This window comes from Saccostrea echinata, unplaced genomic scaffold, assembly GCF_033153115.1.
Source record: "Saccostrea echinata isolate AGI-Se365-2 ecotype Australia unplaced genomic scaffold, CSIRO_AGI_Sech_v1 ptg000030l, whole genome shotgun sequence".
Lineage (NCBI taxonomy): Eukaryota > Metazoa > Mollusca > Bivalvia > Ostreida > Ostreidae > Saccostrea > Saccostrea echinata.
This window is the reverse complement of record NW_026889779.1, coordinates 14,843,106-14,860,048: the sequence shown is the minus strand read 5'-3', so window position 1 is coordinate 14,860,048 and position 16,943 is coordinate 14,843,106. Positions and strand designations below refer to the sequence as shown.

The following is a 16,943-nucleotide window of genomic DNA, read 5'->3' as shown; positions in this document are numbered from 1 at the left end:
GGCTAGCGACTTTTTACTTGGGGATAGTGAATTTATTGCTGCCACTAGCCCGTGTGCTAGTGCTTGAACTTTTTAATTGCATACCTGTGGTCTCACAATCGGTGTTGTAACGATCTGCTGATAGATTTACACACTCAATTTGAGTACTATAAACCAATGCCATTTTCTTTTGAATTACATCATGAAATATACTAAAATTTATTCGGACTGATAGAATTTGCTTCGGACTGGGAGAACACATTAAGTCATTAGTCCGAATGACTAAAAGAAATATTTGGTTTTCGGAAACTCTGACATGTATATACATTATACAGTTAGCTTTCTTTACTCAATTATCATCAATTTATTCCCAGAAATTCTTATGGTTAATTGAAACCTTGATTGTTCATCAATACGTTTTCTAATGAAATTTTGCTTGGGCCAAGATGTCTTATATATGGACCAATGTTTTTTTAATCATGGGGTGACTCATCTGGGTTAATGCGCCATTGGGCGTAATTGTCTATGGATCAAAGTGTCATTGGGCTGAAGTGTCTGACATTCATTACAAGAGGTCCTATATAGCTGATTTGCTATATTACAACTCCCATAGAGAAATTAAGGGGGGAAATTTCTAATTCTAGGGAGCGTGTGTGGTGTGCATTGATTATTAAAATTAAACTTAAAATTTTAAATACATGTCAATGTATATACATATACATATACATTCTCTGTAATAGTTAAATGAAAACAAAATATAATACATGTATCTACATTCATTTATTTTAATATAAAAAAACACTCCTGAATGTCGATTGAGGGTTTGACTCCATGACTCTCTGTTCACCAGTCAACACCTCCTGTTTAATAACAGCAGCATGTGTTTGTATGGTGTGTATTCGTGGGATGAATTTTACAATTTGACAATAAAAAGGTCTAAAATCCTCTTCAACTTTTTTGACATGAAATCGATACCTGCCATGTTTTACATCTTGTGTAAATTTTACAACACATGGACATGATGAATGGGTTAATTCTAGAGGAGTTCCTACCGAGTATTCGATGTAGTGGTCAACTGCATCAAAAATGGATACTCTGCTGTGATTCATTATATTTTAACAGCAGTAAAACAAACAAAATTTGAGTGTATGATTTTTGTTAACTGGAATTTTTTTTTTAAAGCACTTGTCTGTGGGCAGGTACCACTTATCAAATAACTTGCCTGCCAAACAAAATTGGTTGCCCCGGGCATTGAGCAATGCTATTTGTCTAGCCCTACCCACTTTTGCAAAAAATTACCCAATTTAACCTTGGCCATAACTTTTGAATGGTTGGTACTAGGGCTTTCATATTTGTGTATTCATCATGACAAGACCTTTCCATGGGTTTAATATTTTTGACCTTGACCTTAGAGATTGACCCACTTTTAAATAACTTTAACCTTGGCCATAACTTTTGAACAGTTAGTACTAAGTCTTTCAATTTTTACAGGTATGTATATCTAATGACACAAGTCGTTTCTTTGGGCAACAGTATTTTTGATCTCGTGAACTTGACCGTGGAATTAGACTTGCATTTGAGAAACTTTAATTTTCGCCATAAGCTGCCATACAGGGGCATCAGTGTTTCCCAAACACATCTTGTTCTTTCACAGTTTTTCAGTCCAACATTATACTTTCCTTAAAAGTCTTGAATCCCCCCCCCCCCCAATTCTCAATCTATCAAACTTTCACTATTTTCTGTCTCTGAGAAACTACCAGGTGAGGTTCATAGCTTCAAAGGGAAAGTTCATTTACAGTACTGGTATTTGAATTTGCATTTGGAGGTTCTCTTCAAATTGCTGATTTAGTTGTTATTGTTTGTTTGGGTTTTTTTTCTATGTTATCTTTGCCATTTACAAGACAGTATGTCATTTATTGAAATACTAAAAATAATCTCTTTGCCATGGTTACACACTTTCAATTACAACTAATTGAAAAAATGTCCTATATATATATGTGCTTGTACATGTCTTCAGTTCATGTTTCTATAGGTTTGATCTACATATATATACTGTAAGTTATAGAAGAGGTACTCTAATTATCTTTTATCTCAACAATTGATAAGAAAATAATCTCCTTTTTTCAAGGTAGAGGTATTAATACTTATGATAGATATATTGTATAAATTTGAGTCTATAAATATCAAGCAGATTTATTTCTTTGCAGATAACAAGCTGGGAGTCCATCAGAACTAAAAAAAAAAAATGGCTGAACCGAATCATGCCATGATAAGTACAAAGATAGAGAATATTCAACAAGGAAATGAAAATACCCCAAACTTTAGTTTTGTTATAGCGGACAGCACGAATCCTGGGGAGCTGAGGTCACAAAGTGACAGGGTTAGAAATGTGCAGGATAATCTTTCAACTCAGTTCCAAAGTGCAGGGAATTACAATTCCACTGAAAATGCTGAAGGAAACTTTAGTATGGAACTGGATAATCCCCAGAACAGTGGGTCAGAGAACATGACCCCCGACATGTTGGGTTCCCCAGAAATACAGATACACACCCAGGGAATGACCGTGTCATCACATACCGTGGCCAGTGCAGCATCAGTACATTCACCCAGCAATGAGATGGTGGTACAACCTATCATACAGGTCACAGGGGTCAATGAAGAAACACAGGTGAGACATGTTTTCTGCTGCATGCAGTTGAGCAATGTTTTCTACTGCAAGCAGTGAGCAATGTTTTCTGCTGCATCTCTTGTTTGAAAGAGATTTTTGTGCAACATTATTGCTTCTTAACTACATCTTGAATCTGTAGTTTGTTCTAGAACTCATGGAGCCTTTCTTGTTGTAAAGAAAGTGTGGCAATTCAAACTGCCAGATTAGTAATAACATCACAAGCATTCTTTCATGTACATGTATAAGATATTTTAAGGTTCAAATTTATTTAGTTGAAGGTAAACTATCTCAAGAGTTAAAACGTATAATATTTATTGTCAAGGTAAGGATAACTGAATGATCAAATCAGCATTATAATCTTTTTTACATTATGTAAAGTAATAAATGTATATATTTCAGGTGTACACGGGGGGAGAAGATACCTCCGCGAACTCCTCGCCCTGTATGATCTGTAATGATAGAGGGTCAGGATATCATTACTCGGTTTTCTCTTGCGAGGGTTGTAAAGGATTCTTTAAGCGCAGTGTCCAGAAAAACTTGGTGTACACCTGTAAAAATGAGGGGAATTGTATCATCAATAAATTCACCAGGAACAACTGCCAGTATTGTCGCTTTGTTAAATGTACACAGATGGGCATGAAGAGAGAAGGTTTGTTTTGGTTGATTTGAAAATTTTCTATTAATTTCACCTATAATTCTGATATGTTTTTCCTAAATTTTTATGTTACCCCAACTGTTATTTACTGTCAGTCTAGGCCTCAACCAGAAGCAGCCAGGGTAGTGTCTCAACTGACTCTGTGCTAAAGAAAAGAATGCAGAAAATGCTTTGGTCACTAATACTAAATCAAACAAAAGAAAATACATGTAAAATGTACTTTAATGTATATGAGAATTTTTCTGAACAAGTAAAAATAAATGGCTATGAATTTTTACAATTACAATCTTAATATGAAAGTCATTGCCTGTATACAAACTACTCCTGTACTCTGATGTGAAAGGTTTTGTTAGACTGGTCCAGAACTTGGTCTAGAACTTATGGAAATACGTGATATATTTCTGCTAGGAATAAGGGAAACTGCCCAATCACGTATGCTTATGACCCAACCTCCCTCCCCCCCATGATACAGTGTATGCACCTTGACTTTTGTTAAAATTTAACTAGTATTGCAATACATTTTAATTTCTTTACCTTATTATAAACTTCATAAAGTAATACTGGGTACCCTTGATTACTAGGCCTAGATGAGTGTATCTTGTTTAACGTCCGTTTTGAGAATTTTTCTCGTATGGAGACATTGCCATTTCCGGTGAAGTTCCTGGCGCGAGGGGATGCTCCGCTTAGCAGTGCTCTTGTTTAATTTGAGTTTGGAACAAGCTGAAGATAGACTTTTCATTACAGATATTAGCATGGATGGAATATCTAAATGATTCTGCTCTTAGATGAGCACATAGGGAAAAGATAAAATATAGAACTTTTCTCAGAGTATTATTTTTATTATTACTGTATGTGAGATGTATAATTGAAGTGTATTGGTGTGATAAATAAATGTGGTAAAACATCCACCACAAATATTAACCAAACATTAACCAAAATATGAAAGCTGTGACCAACAGATCAGGTCAGAGGGGCTAACATTTCATAGAAGTGATGCCCTTCTTTCTAGAAAAGTGGGTGTCTTTAAGACATGAACAAAATATTCCAAAAACATTCAGTTTTTTAATTGACAAACATTTCATTAAGAGGCAAAAGTCATGGCAAACAAGTGTGATACATGGTATTAGATTCCTTGTAATGTGGAAACATTGATACATTTTTTGTAAACCTGAGTTTTTTTAAATGGTTAACCAGTTATTTAGTAAAACATCATGACATTTAGCTGGCTATTGGCTATTATTATTAATTTCAATATCTAAATTGATATTAGAAATATATATGTGCATTTGAAATGATTAAATTAATTGATTTGATTGTGATATTTACTCAGTACTGAAAGTCAGTTTGTACCTTTATAAATATTTTCCATTGTTCCCTTGTAGTACAAAATAATAATTAGTCAGTTAACCCTTGTCTTGAATGGTAAATTCAACATTTAGCATAAATGAGAGTGCGTAGTTTTATACATGAACTATTTACTAATTGTGTAAAGAAATCAAAGTGCAGCGTTGATGTAGATTGTGATCATTCATGTTTACAGCTGTGAGAGAGGACAGATCTCTTAGCATTAATGTAGATTTTGATGTGTAGATTTTGTTCATGTTTACAGCTGTGAGAGAGGACAGATCTCTTAGCATTAATGTAGATTTTGATGTGTAGATTTTGTTCATGTTTACAGCTGTGAGAGAGGACAGATCTCTTAGCATTAATGTAGATTTTGATGTGTAGATTTTGTTCATGTTTACAGCTGTGAGAGAGGACAGATCCCCGGGAGGAAAACACAGGAACAAGAAACCTCGTCTAGATGAAATTCGTGCCATGGTCAACACTGATGGGGAGGTATTATTTGTGCCTGGGGTCCAGGAATCTAAAACTGGAGAAACATTTGAAGATCCCATAACAGAAGGCTTAATTAATGCCAGGCCTGATCTGATTCCAAGGGTTGATGGTAAGTAAAAGAATTTCTCAAAAGAATCGAATTCTTGTCTTTCATATAAGCATATATTAGATACTTTTACATTGAACTAGTTCTTGATCAGCAAGATGCACAGCTATTGGTGACTTTGTAGAAATAATCAGGCTCATCAAAATAAAGAATACTATGTAAGAGTTAATGTTTAGAATTAAAATAAGATATTATTTCTTTAACAGGAAATATCTGCCTACAGAGCATGGGTATTAATCAGCTAATGCAGTATGGGTATGCTGAATTGAAATACATTATTGACTGGGCAAAGAAAGTTCCTGGTAGGTGCAAGGTTCTTGTTACAGAATGTTGAAATTAATGGAAGAGATGCTGTATATTTTCAAGAATTACACAATTCATAATATTAAGATTATTAACAGTTGCTGAAAAGAAAATGTCTGTCATTTTTCCATACAGAGAACATGCTAGTTACATGTAGATTGTGTTTGTTTACAGGTTTTACAGAGTTACGACTAGAAGATCAGATGGCATTGTTGAAGTCCTCTTTCATGGAGCTGAATGTTCTCAGATTGTCATACAGGTCTGTATGTACTGGTACATGTAGTAAACAATATAACCGGGCTGCAATGGTTCGACTTCTTATTTTTTTTAGGGCCTCACGTCCAGATAAGGGTGTTGTACCCTTTGATAATTGTCGGATCTGTCTGTTGTGCATCCTACAACTTTTTGTATGATGTGATAGATTACCTTTCCACCTTAAGACTTTATATTTAATCATCTATATAAATTCATATTGGAAAGATACACAAATTTGTAACTACTTGTGAAATGCAAAATTACTCCTTCTTTATTTTAATCTCAAAATGTTTCCTACAGTTTTGCTATATTGTTTAAAACATGAGATTTTTAATAACAGTGGTATAGATATTTTATCATTAAATTAGCAAAAATAGAGAACCATTAGAAGTAATTAAGGCTGATTATAATTTCTTCTAATTATTATTTATTAATTTGAATAACAGAACAGTTGTTTTTCTCGATAAAAATGATAAGAAATATATCTAAAAAGACTATTTCTATTAAAATATAAGAATCTCTTCTTTTTTTTCAGCATGAAACTGGTGATCAAATGTACTGTACTTAAATATAACAAATATTATTTGGCACTTTTCATTTAAACATGATATTGACGATCAAATGTACTGTACTAAAATTTAACAAATCTTATTTGGCACTTTTCTTAGCAATCGAATCTATAATACTAAAATTTAACAGATTTTATTTGAAAAAATTTGAGAAAAATATTGTAATTTTGAAATGACCTTGGCAAAAATCCAAGGCAGATGACTTGTACCTTTTTCAGCTTCATGTTTCACCAAAGTCATAAATTTGATATTGTGTGAAATTGAGGATCTTAGTACATGTAGTACAAGAAAAAATGACATACATATGGCAAGACTCCAGCCTTAAAACATAACATCTTTAATGCTCTTAGAACCATCCTTTTCTGAGCTGTTGATATAATTATCACCGCATGTATACCCTAAAACCTTGAAAATTAGCCGGATTTAATAATAAGCCGGTTTTGAAAATAAGCCACCTATTTCTTGCATTGAAAATTACTCGAAAATAAGCCTGATTTGAAAATAAGCCGGTAATAGTTCCATTTAGAACACAGTGTTATTTTTAATTACAATATATTTTACTTTATTACAAACATTCTAATATGACATTAATAATTTTATTCAACAAAGCACAAGATATTAAAGCACTATTATTTTCTTTTTAGCTCACAGAAATCTTGACATGTCGTCTTTATCCTCGCAGAAATAATTTTATGTCAACAATGCACGAGAAACTGTTGAACTTCAGTTTTATAAAACCACTTAAATCTTTATTTAGCAACGGTAATCATGACTGTGTGCATCGCGGTAATCTCTTATTTTCAACAGAGCTCGAGTTATTTTAATAATTAAGTTTTAACAAACTTGATATTTCTTTTTTTAAATTACTATAATGGACGAAGGTTATAAATCGACCCCAATTATATCAATGAAAATAATCAAAGCCATTGATAATAGGGGTGATGAGAAAATTATTAAACAAACATGTACACTCCTTCACAACAATGGCTTTATTTGGGACGTATACGGGGGTGTTTACATGAAATTTCCACTGAGTTATTTAAAATCAAAATAAACTTATAAATTGCTTTTTTTTTTTTTTTGAAAACCGAGTTTCAGACTGATTTGATACATTACGCAAGCACGTGGCAAAGGAATGTGTAAACGTCTATAAATAACATCGTGATATGGCGGCTTGAATATGCAGCTAAAATTAATTTTAACTCGCTTTCCAATATAATTTAACCATCAACAGATTATAAATTTTACATTTTCAACAAGTTTACATTCTTATCATAATTTACTAAGGTTTTAAATATAGCTGTAAACAACAGGAAATTGTCTATGTCTGTTGGTAATGCTACAGTATGTCCGATAGCCGTGCATATTACACTCGGCCAAATGTGGCAGTTCAAAATCGATCGATTATACCTTAAAACTTAATTATTAAAATAACTCGAGCTCTGTTGAAAATAAGAGATTACCGCGATGCACACAGTCATGATTACCGTTGCTAAATAAAGATTTAAGTGGTTTTATAAAACTGAAGTTCAACAGTTTCTCGTGCATTGTTGACATAAAATTATTTCTGCGAGGATAAAGACGACATGTCAAGATTTCTGTGAGGTAAAAAGAAAATAATAGTGCTTTAATATCTTGTGCTTTGTTGAATAAAATTATTAATGTCATATTAGAATGTTTGTAATAAAGTAAAATATATTGTAATTAAAAATAACACTGTGTTCTAAATGGAACTATTACCGGCTTATTTTCAAATCAGGCTTATTTTCGAGTAATTTTCAATGCAAGAAATAGGTGGCTTATTTTCAAAACCGGCTTATTATTAAATCCGGCTAATTTTCAAGGTTTTAGGGTATATGTTTTTGAACTAAAAAAAAGTACAACTAGATTTTATAAGCAAGAATGTGATTAGTAGACAGTGTAGATGATTAACTCTGTAAAGTTTCCCATCTAAACTTTTGCAATGGTATAAAGTGTATGTTGTTCATCCATCTGTCTGTTTGTCTGTAAATAATTTTTATGCCTTCCATAAATATGACTAGAGCATATACAGTTTGTCATGTCTGTCTTCTGTACTTCCATCCTGTCTTTCCATCTGTCATGCTTTGTGTTTAGCTCAATTTCAAAGAAAATTTTTCAAGATCTTTTTATCAAACTTCATGTTGATACATATTGATAAGAGCTATTCAACTGCATTGACACTTTTTGACCTTGACCTCACTTTTCTTAAATTTGTGTTGAGCTCAGTTTCAAACAAGCTTTTCAAGATATTTTGATCAAGCTTCATATTGCTGATACATGTTGACGATTACTATTCAGCTGCATCAATATTTTTGACCTTGACTTTTCCTTTGACCCTGACCTCACTTTTCTTGAATTTGTGTGTTTAGCCAAGTGTAAAAGAAACAAATCAAAATATTTTTATCAAACTTTATATGCTGATACACTTGGTGAGTGTTATTGAACTGCAGCAACATATTTTGATCTTGACCTTCTTGAGGTCAAGGCCCCTTTGACCTTGACCTCACTTTTTTAAAATTTGGATTTAGCTCAGTTTCAAAGAAACTATTCAAGATATTTTTACCTAAGCACATTTACAGATATATATTGATGAGAACTTGTCAACTGTATCAAATTTTTTTTTTTACCTTGACCTTCCCTATGTCCTTACCAATTGTTGTGTTTAAAACTTAGTTTCAAAGAAATGCTCTAAATATTTTCATCAAACTTCATACACTTACACAAATTGGTGAGAGCAATCAACTGGGTCATAATTTTCTGAGCTTAACCTTCCCTGTGACCTCACTATTTTTCATTTACCCTTATATTAAACGAAGCAAGGTACATATTTTTTTTTCCATGTTGCATTACATGTACTAATGAACCCCAGCTGGGGAATTCTTGTCCTATGGACATATTTCTAGTACTTAAAAATTTGCTTCTTTACTATTATTGTTTTGAAAATTCTCAGGTCAATGGATACTGGTAGCTGTATAAAGTTTGCTGAAGGTTTGAAGGTCCCTATAGAGCTGGCTCAAAAGATGGGATGGGGAAAAGAGTTGGTGGCTGCTACAGTGGAGTTTTCTGCTAGACTGAAGGAGCTCAATATTGACAAAGTAGAGTTTTGTATCCTGAACGGAATTGTGCTAACATATCCAGGTAATATATTACACATGCTAGCAACAATTTTGAGTAAAGACATATTTTTCAAGCAATACTGATTAGAATTTCTACAAGCCTGTCAAAGCAACATCTTTTCAGGGACATTAATTTGCTAGCTGAAGTATTTTCACTAGGTTCATTCTAAAGTAACTATAAGCCCTATGCTAACCAACTTTGCATTTAAGATACATTTATTTATGCACACTACCAGAATTGCTCTGGATGTGGGATTTGACCTACATTTTTCAGATGAGTGATTCAAGTTTTTGGAGCAGGTCCATTACTAAGAAACTATAAGGCCAAACAAAAATTAATTAATAGTTTCTCTGGCCAAAAATTTCAAAATTTAATGTGGCAGGCAGATTCTTATTTATTTATTTGAAGCAGAACTTTGTTAAACTTTTTTTCATGTCAGACATTCCACAAAATGATGGTATCAACTGATTCTTACATTTTTTGTTCTCTTACATTAATTATAATATGTATTCAACCTTAAATAATTTTATTTCAAATATTTGTTGAAAAGTTAATTCATAAAATACCATATCAATAAGAAATATATTATTTATTTAATAAAAAAAGTCTATTAGTTTATTTCTGAAAAGGGAAATAACTCAATTTTCTTTTTCAACATGGATAAATGGAAAATTGAGTTATTTCCCTTTTGTCAATAAAATTCATCAATGTGGCAGTTTTTGACCTGATGCGGCGGTGCCTGAGAAACTATTGATTAATTTTTGGGGGTCTAAAAATGAACATTGATTTTTAAATGTTACATTTTCTGGGAAAATTTTCTCTCCTATAGGTCAACTCTTTTGAAATTCTGAATACATCCTTTTCTCAAGAAAAGAAGGGCCATGATTAGTCATATTAAAATGCAGTCATCCTCAGGTAGTGCAGATTGAAGTTTGTTCAAATCATGATCCCTGAGGGTAGGGTGGGTCCACAGTATCAAAATTTTACCTGGTTTACATGGGTATATATAGAAGAAAAAAATCATGAAAATTTGACCCAACAAAAATATGTGATTTTAATATAGAGATATATATCAGGCCTTCAGGTGATCTTTAAATTATAGGCGCCAGCTGGCTCCTATTCAAAAAAATTTAGTCACCAATGTAAATTTTTAGTCGCCAGGCAAATTTTTCTTGGGCGCCAACTTTAAAGCTGATATTAGACAATATATGTAAGCATTTATGGGGTAGTCACGGGAGGTGGGTGTCTATTGCAATCAGAAAAAAGTGAAGAAAAAATCAACATGAAATATAGGTCAGTTAAATGCCTAGAGGTTTTAACTTTTAGCATGCATGTAAAACATCGTCATCTTAAGCCATGGTTCGGAATCAGCATATAGCTGTCTCCTACTGGCCAGGATGGGAGAAGATCGTATATTTTGTCTTATCTGGTCTACATGAACTCGGTGTGCACTGATCTGATGTGATATTCGTTCGCACTTATGTGACTGAAAAAAACAAACAAGGTTACCAAGAAACCCCACTATATACATGTCCAATGCTAACTTTAAAACTTTTTTTCTCCTCTTCATAAAAAAAATGGTGAAAATGATTATAGTTCCAGAATTTAACAATCGCCAAATCAATTTAAAATGGTCACCAATAAATTGTTGCCATATATATATATTATATATATATATATGTGTGTGTGTGTGTGTGTGTGTGTGATGTGCAAGGATCCTCAGGTAGTATAAATTCAAGTTTGTTCCAGTCATGGCTCTGGGAGGAAGGATGAGGCCACTGTTCTGAATAACAACAGCGCCAAGGTGACTTAGATGAGCATTGTGGCCCATGAGCCTCTTGTATAGTGAGGCCTGGTTTCATGCTTGAATAAATAATATTGCCCATACTTTGTTTTCCTTCCATATATAGCTAGGGCTTAGGAGGTCACCAACCTTCCATTTGATTAACTACTTAATTTCCTTTTTTCCTATAAAATACAATTATATTTTCAGAATCACCACGGTTTTGGCTAAGAACAAAAAATATACTTGTCTGCTATGTACTTTTCTCTGCTGAAATACAGGCAAAGATTCAGAATGTATCATTTTAACTTTGAATTAAAATTTTGTAGATGCTCAGAACTTGGTAGACAAACAGAAAGTTATTCTGCTACAGACTCAGATATTAGACAGATTACGTAAATATCACACTCATAAGTTCCCTGGCAACGTAAAAAGATATGGTAAAATGCTCCTACGATTACCATTCCTACGTACAGTCAGTGCCAAAGCAGCGGAAAGGTTTCTATCACTGACTTTGGATGGAACTCTGCAGCTAAATGAGCTGGTGCTAGAAATGATAAACTGATAATTTAACCAGTGTTGTGTATTGGAGCTTCATTATTTATGCGCTATTACAACGAAGCTGGATTTCCTGTGTTCATATTGTGTATCTGCATGATTTTTTTTTCATTTTTGGGTTTTATTGGATGTCAATGAAATTGATTTTTATCTCTGCAAAATTATATGTTGGCCATAGGTATATATATACCTTCTGAATGCATGTTATAATACATTGAGATATCTGTTTTCATTAAATGTACTCATGTCTCATTTTGATCCAGGTTAGCTTTATAAGTCATGAATTGAATTGATACTTTATTAAAGTGTCATGGAACATGTTAAGTGGGAATAGTCCAACTAAATGATTGGATTTGTGATGCCCAAATGTTCCTTCCAATTATTATTTTGATAAAAGTAAATGTCATTGTTATAATCATGATTTCATTATAAGTGTTTTACTGTAAGCTTGGAGCCTTAGTAGTGCAAATCATATACACAGTAGCTGTGTCATGTCTAGTGATATCCTTAATGCAGTTCATGCAGTCATCTATTGATGTGATTTTGCATATACATGTATATAAAAAAATTGAATTTTGAATTATACCAGTAGACATTTGTACAGTTGATTTTTTTTTTCAATATGAATTTAGATGTTTCCATCAAGAAATATTAGGAAGTACATGTACAGTATCTTGCAGTGTTATATGTACCGGTATATCTATATTGTAATTTGTTTTACTGAAAAGGTCTTGATTAAGGTATAGATATATATAAATTAATTTGATAGAAAAGTTTTGCTCAGTAGAACAATTGTGTTATTTTCATGAATTCATTGATACTCTGTGTAGTCAAATACAGAAATTTGGATACATTCTTTGTAATGATATTCAACAAATACATGTAAGACCGAGGTCTCAATTCATTTTATTCGCATTAAGAAAGTCAATTTTTAACTGCATAGTTTATTTTGAAGACTTATTTGCATTTGGGAAGAATTTTCTTCTGCTGTAAATTATTTTCAGGCATTTTTTGTTAAAATCAAAGTCTATAGGTTTACCATTTTTAATATATAAAAAAATATTTCACTATGAAAAATTAATTTAAAACATAAAAGAAAATTTTCAAACACTCTGAAATTCCTAGATCTTTACCATAATTGTCTTTTAATGTTATCACTGTTGTATAAGTGGATCATAGTTTTTGAGAAAATGTTTCACATTCCTGATTATTTAAATTTTGTCTTATTTCTCATGTGGATGCATGTCTCATACATTTTTGCCTTTAATGTCTAAAAATTAGGTTGTGTGTTAGTGTTACATGTTTGTTACAAAAAATCTTGTATATACAGTTGAACTTCGGTATCTCAAATATCTCAATACCATGGATTTGTTGAAAGGAGTTGGAAGTTCCAACCACTTTTTCTTTATGTATTTTAACCTCAATATTTGAAATCCTTGGATATCTATAAGTTATTTTTTAATTGGCCAAATAATTTTGAGGTAATGAAGTTTGACTGTGTAATGTATAAACTAGATTTTAGACTGATGCCTGTCCTGCTCTGCTGTTATTTTGAAATATATAAGCTAGTGAGTACTGTAATTAAATGTCCCAGTTCTCACAAAGGGTCTACATGTATTGATCGTTTTATTCTCTTATGCTCAGAAACTTAGTACTGTTATCATTTTATTACAGATAGAACATATATAAATATTTTTGTACAACTTTATCATGGTGACAGATTTTTATCAGAACTTTTTTTGAAGCTGCATGATTTGTTTTTTTTAAATAATTATATGTAACTTTATAGAATTTTGTGGTAGGTAAACGAGCAAGCTTTTAAAACATATATAGGTTAAACATATTGTTGTTTTATTTAATGTCTATTCTTTGAGATGTACATGTACATTTAAATTTTTTTTGCATTGGTCTATTGATATGAATTCAATGATGCAGTTGTATGTATACAACATCAGAGTTAAGTAGTTAATTTTAAATAACAACCTTTTACAAGTGTTGTATAGAAAGTTCACAGACTTCTGTCATAACATTTTTACTTTACTACATATTATATCCAACTTTGGTAGAAAAGTTTTCATAATAAATTTAAATGATGTGCATTAAAAATTTCAAAAATATCTTATGATATACATTATATATATATATATATATATATATATATATATATATATATATATATATATATATATATATATATATATATATATATATATATATTTCAAACTTTTTTTAGAATAAAAACTGCGAAAATGGAATCACAGAGCAGGTTAAAAATGAGTAATTTACAAACAATACACTTGATCTTGTCTCTACTCATACCTCTGTAAAATGGCGTGAAAATGAAAAAAATATCCTAGATGTTCAAATCAAGAATTGTTACATCATTTTATATTCCAAATTATAACTTAATATTTTGCTTCAATGAACGGAAATCAATTTCAGAGGTTAAGTAGTCCTCATTGAAATAGGCAAAAAAAAAAAAGGTAACTTCGTAGAATGTCAAGGAGCAGCAACTAACGATACAAATTTGTTGTGTACTCAAGAAAACTCCAAAATAAACTCTGAAAATAATTAATATGTCAAGAGCGAGTCATGCATGTGTGTGTAAATGGCAAAGGCAGTAATTGAATGATATTGACTCTGTATCAGACGAGGATGATCTGTAAAGAATCTGAAAAAATCTATCAAAAAATTTAGTAAGTTGGTAACATCATAGAAAAAGATAGGCAATTCACAGCTGTTGATCTTCTGAAAGCACCGTTATTTTACGCAGTAAAAATATGAAACATTGACAAATGTTATTATGATACAAGAACAATTGCTAACAAAATAAATTTCAAGTGATAGAAAATACGTTATAAGGAGTGGGTATGGGGCCAGACTATGTAAAATGTATGAGGAGAGTATTTTTGAGAAACTTATGACTCTTATGTTTTTGTCGTTACAATATTGATAAGTCTGCTCCGTGGTTACAAAATGTTGATTTTAAAATGAAGTAACATGATTTCTATTAAATAACATGGAATGAAACTTTACACATTAACAAAATAAATATTTTTACATATGTGCTCATTTTAAATTTCTTGAAAATATTATAACAAAGATTGGTGTGGTCTGTGAACTTTTCCAACACCCCTCGTATTTATCAAATCAGAGAGTACAGATGAAAAATGTTTTGTTTTTTTTTTGTTTTAGCAAGTAAATCTAACATATTTCATATTCCAGAAATTACAAGACAAGAACCTGCAATAGATTTTTAAATATTTAAGTCATTATTCAAATAATGAAGTATTGTTGATCAGAGTTTTCGACAATATACTGGTATGTCAAAACTGTTGTCAAGTAAAGACATTTAAATATAACATAATTTTCTGTTTTGTATTTCAATTGAGGACAAAGCTACACGTATGAGCTCTCACCTAGTAAAGGTGAGAAATATTATCCTAAAATGTTCAGTAGAGTTTACCCAGATATACAGTAAATTAAAATTAACTACATGAAATGTTTAATTTATGCTTAGCAATATTCTCTAAACCTTGAAATACTTTGGTAATTTAGAATCATGTACCATCGAAAAGTTCAGAGTTGCCCATTTCTACCAGATAAGAATGTCATGAAACTTTTAATCCAACTTTGTTTCCTCTTACACAATGATAATGTTAAGGACCATTGATTAGACAAACTTGACTCTTAAACTGTATTGGATGGCTTTTAATGTTGGTGCTTAGCTTCCTTTAGGTGAAATATAAATTTGCTTTGTGCACATTTTACAGTACACATACCTGTACATGTATTACAGTCACCTTCAAAGCAAGTGTTCATTACTGTAGATTCCCAAATATGTATACCCGAGGAATTAATTATTGCCTAATTTAGCAAGAAGCACCACTTGTGAAATAAAATTACTTGCTTTTATTTTAAACTCACCTCAATGAAGTTGGAGGACCTCATGTAATACCCTCAGTGTCGGCGTCCCAGGTTAAAGTTTTTGGAGCAGATTTCTTTTCAAGTACTTCTATGCCCTATATTAATCAGAGATGCACGGAGGATGCTACTAGTTTGTTTCATTGTACCAGTCAAAGTTTCAGATGCTGCAATTTCAGCTAAAGAATGACCAGGGTTATGTTTTGGAGTAGGTTAAAGTTTTTGGAGCAGGTCTCTTTCTAAGTAATTATAAGCCCTAAAAACTTGTATGGAGTGGACTTGCCTCGGATACTGGATCTGACCTACATTTTTGGCTCTTCTGAGCCAAAGGCTCAAAGAGCTAATGCTATGGCCATTTGTGCGGTGTGCATACATGTAAACTTTTTAGAATATGGGCCATAACTCAAGAACCCCTTCGCCAATTATTGTCAAATTTGTCACAGGGTATCCTTGGCCCAAGGGCTCCCGTTTATACTAAAACTAGGGTTGTGACCCTTAAACAAGGGGAGATAATTAGGAAAATAGAAACAAAAGTACTGGTTGCTAAAAAATCTTCTTCTCAAGAACCACAGGGCATATTGTCACCAAACTTACACAAAAGGATGAGGATATGTTGTAGATTAAAATTTGCACGGGAATTTACCCTGGGGCAAAGGGCATGGTCTCAAGGTCACTTCAAAGTTGACCAAAAATTACATTTTATTAAAATGTTGATATTTTGCTTACTATAAGGACTAGGATCATCAAATCTTTTCAGTTGATGCATCTAAGGACCTCATATCATGTTGACTCAAAAGTAGGTCACAGTGACCTACTTTTTAATTTTGCGGCCATTCTTTTTCAAAATGATTTAGAGACATATTTTGAACAATTTAAGGCCTATGATCATCAAACTTTGTCAGTTGATGTATCTTGGGTCCTCAGAGTACATCGACTAAAGAGTAGGTCACCTTGACCTACTTTTGAATTTTATGGCGAATTTTTTTCAAAACAATTAAGGTCATTAATTCGAAAACTGAGAGGTTTAGAATCATTAAATCTTGTAAGATATATTTATTAAAAAGTAGGTCACATACCTACTTTTCGAACTTTGCAGGCATTCAATTTCAAAGCGTTTTAGAGGCATAATTTAGATATTTTAAGGCCTAAGATCATAAAACTTTGAA

The 16,943-nt window shown here is 32.1% G+C and overlaps 1 protein-coding gene across 1 annotated transcript; it reads left to right on the top strand.

Moving 5' to 3' along the window:
* The first annotated feature begins 2,186 nt into the window (after positions 1-2,186).
* On the top strand, positions 2,187-12,991 carry LOC133197367 (retinoic acid receptor RXR-alpha-B-like). The gene is made up of 7 exons (XM_061333363.1): positions 2,187-2,647; positions 3,047-3,296; positions 5,050-5,250; positions 5,454-5,549; positions 5,725-5,809; positions 9,346-9,533; positions 11,625-12,991. Exons 1-7 carry the CDS (start codon positions 2,225-2,227, stop codon positions 11,858-11,860), a joined length of 1,479 nt encoding a protein of 492 aa, XP_061189347.1. The 5' UTR covers positions 2,187-2,224; the 3' UTR covers positions 11,861-12,991.
* Positions 12,992-16,943: the final 3,952 nt, after the last annotated feature.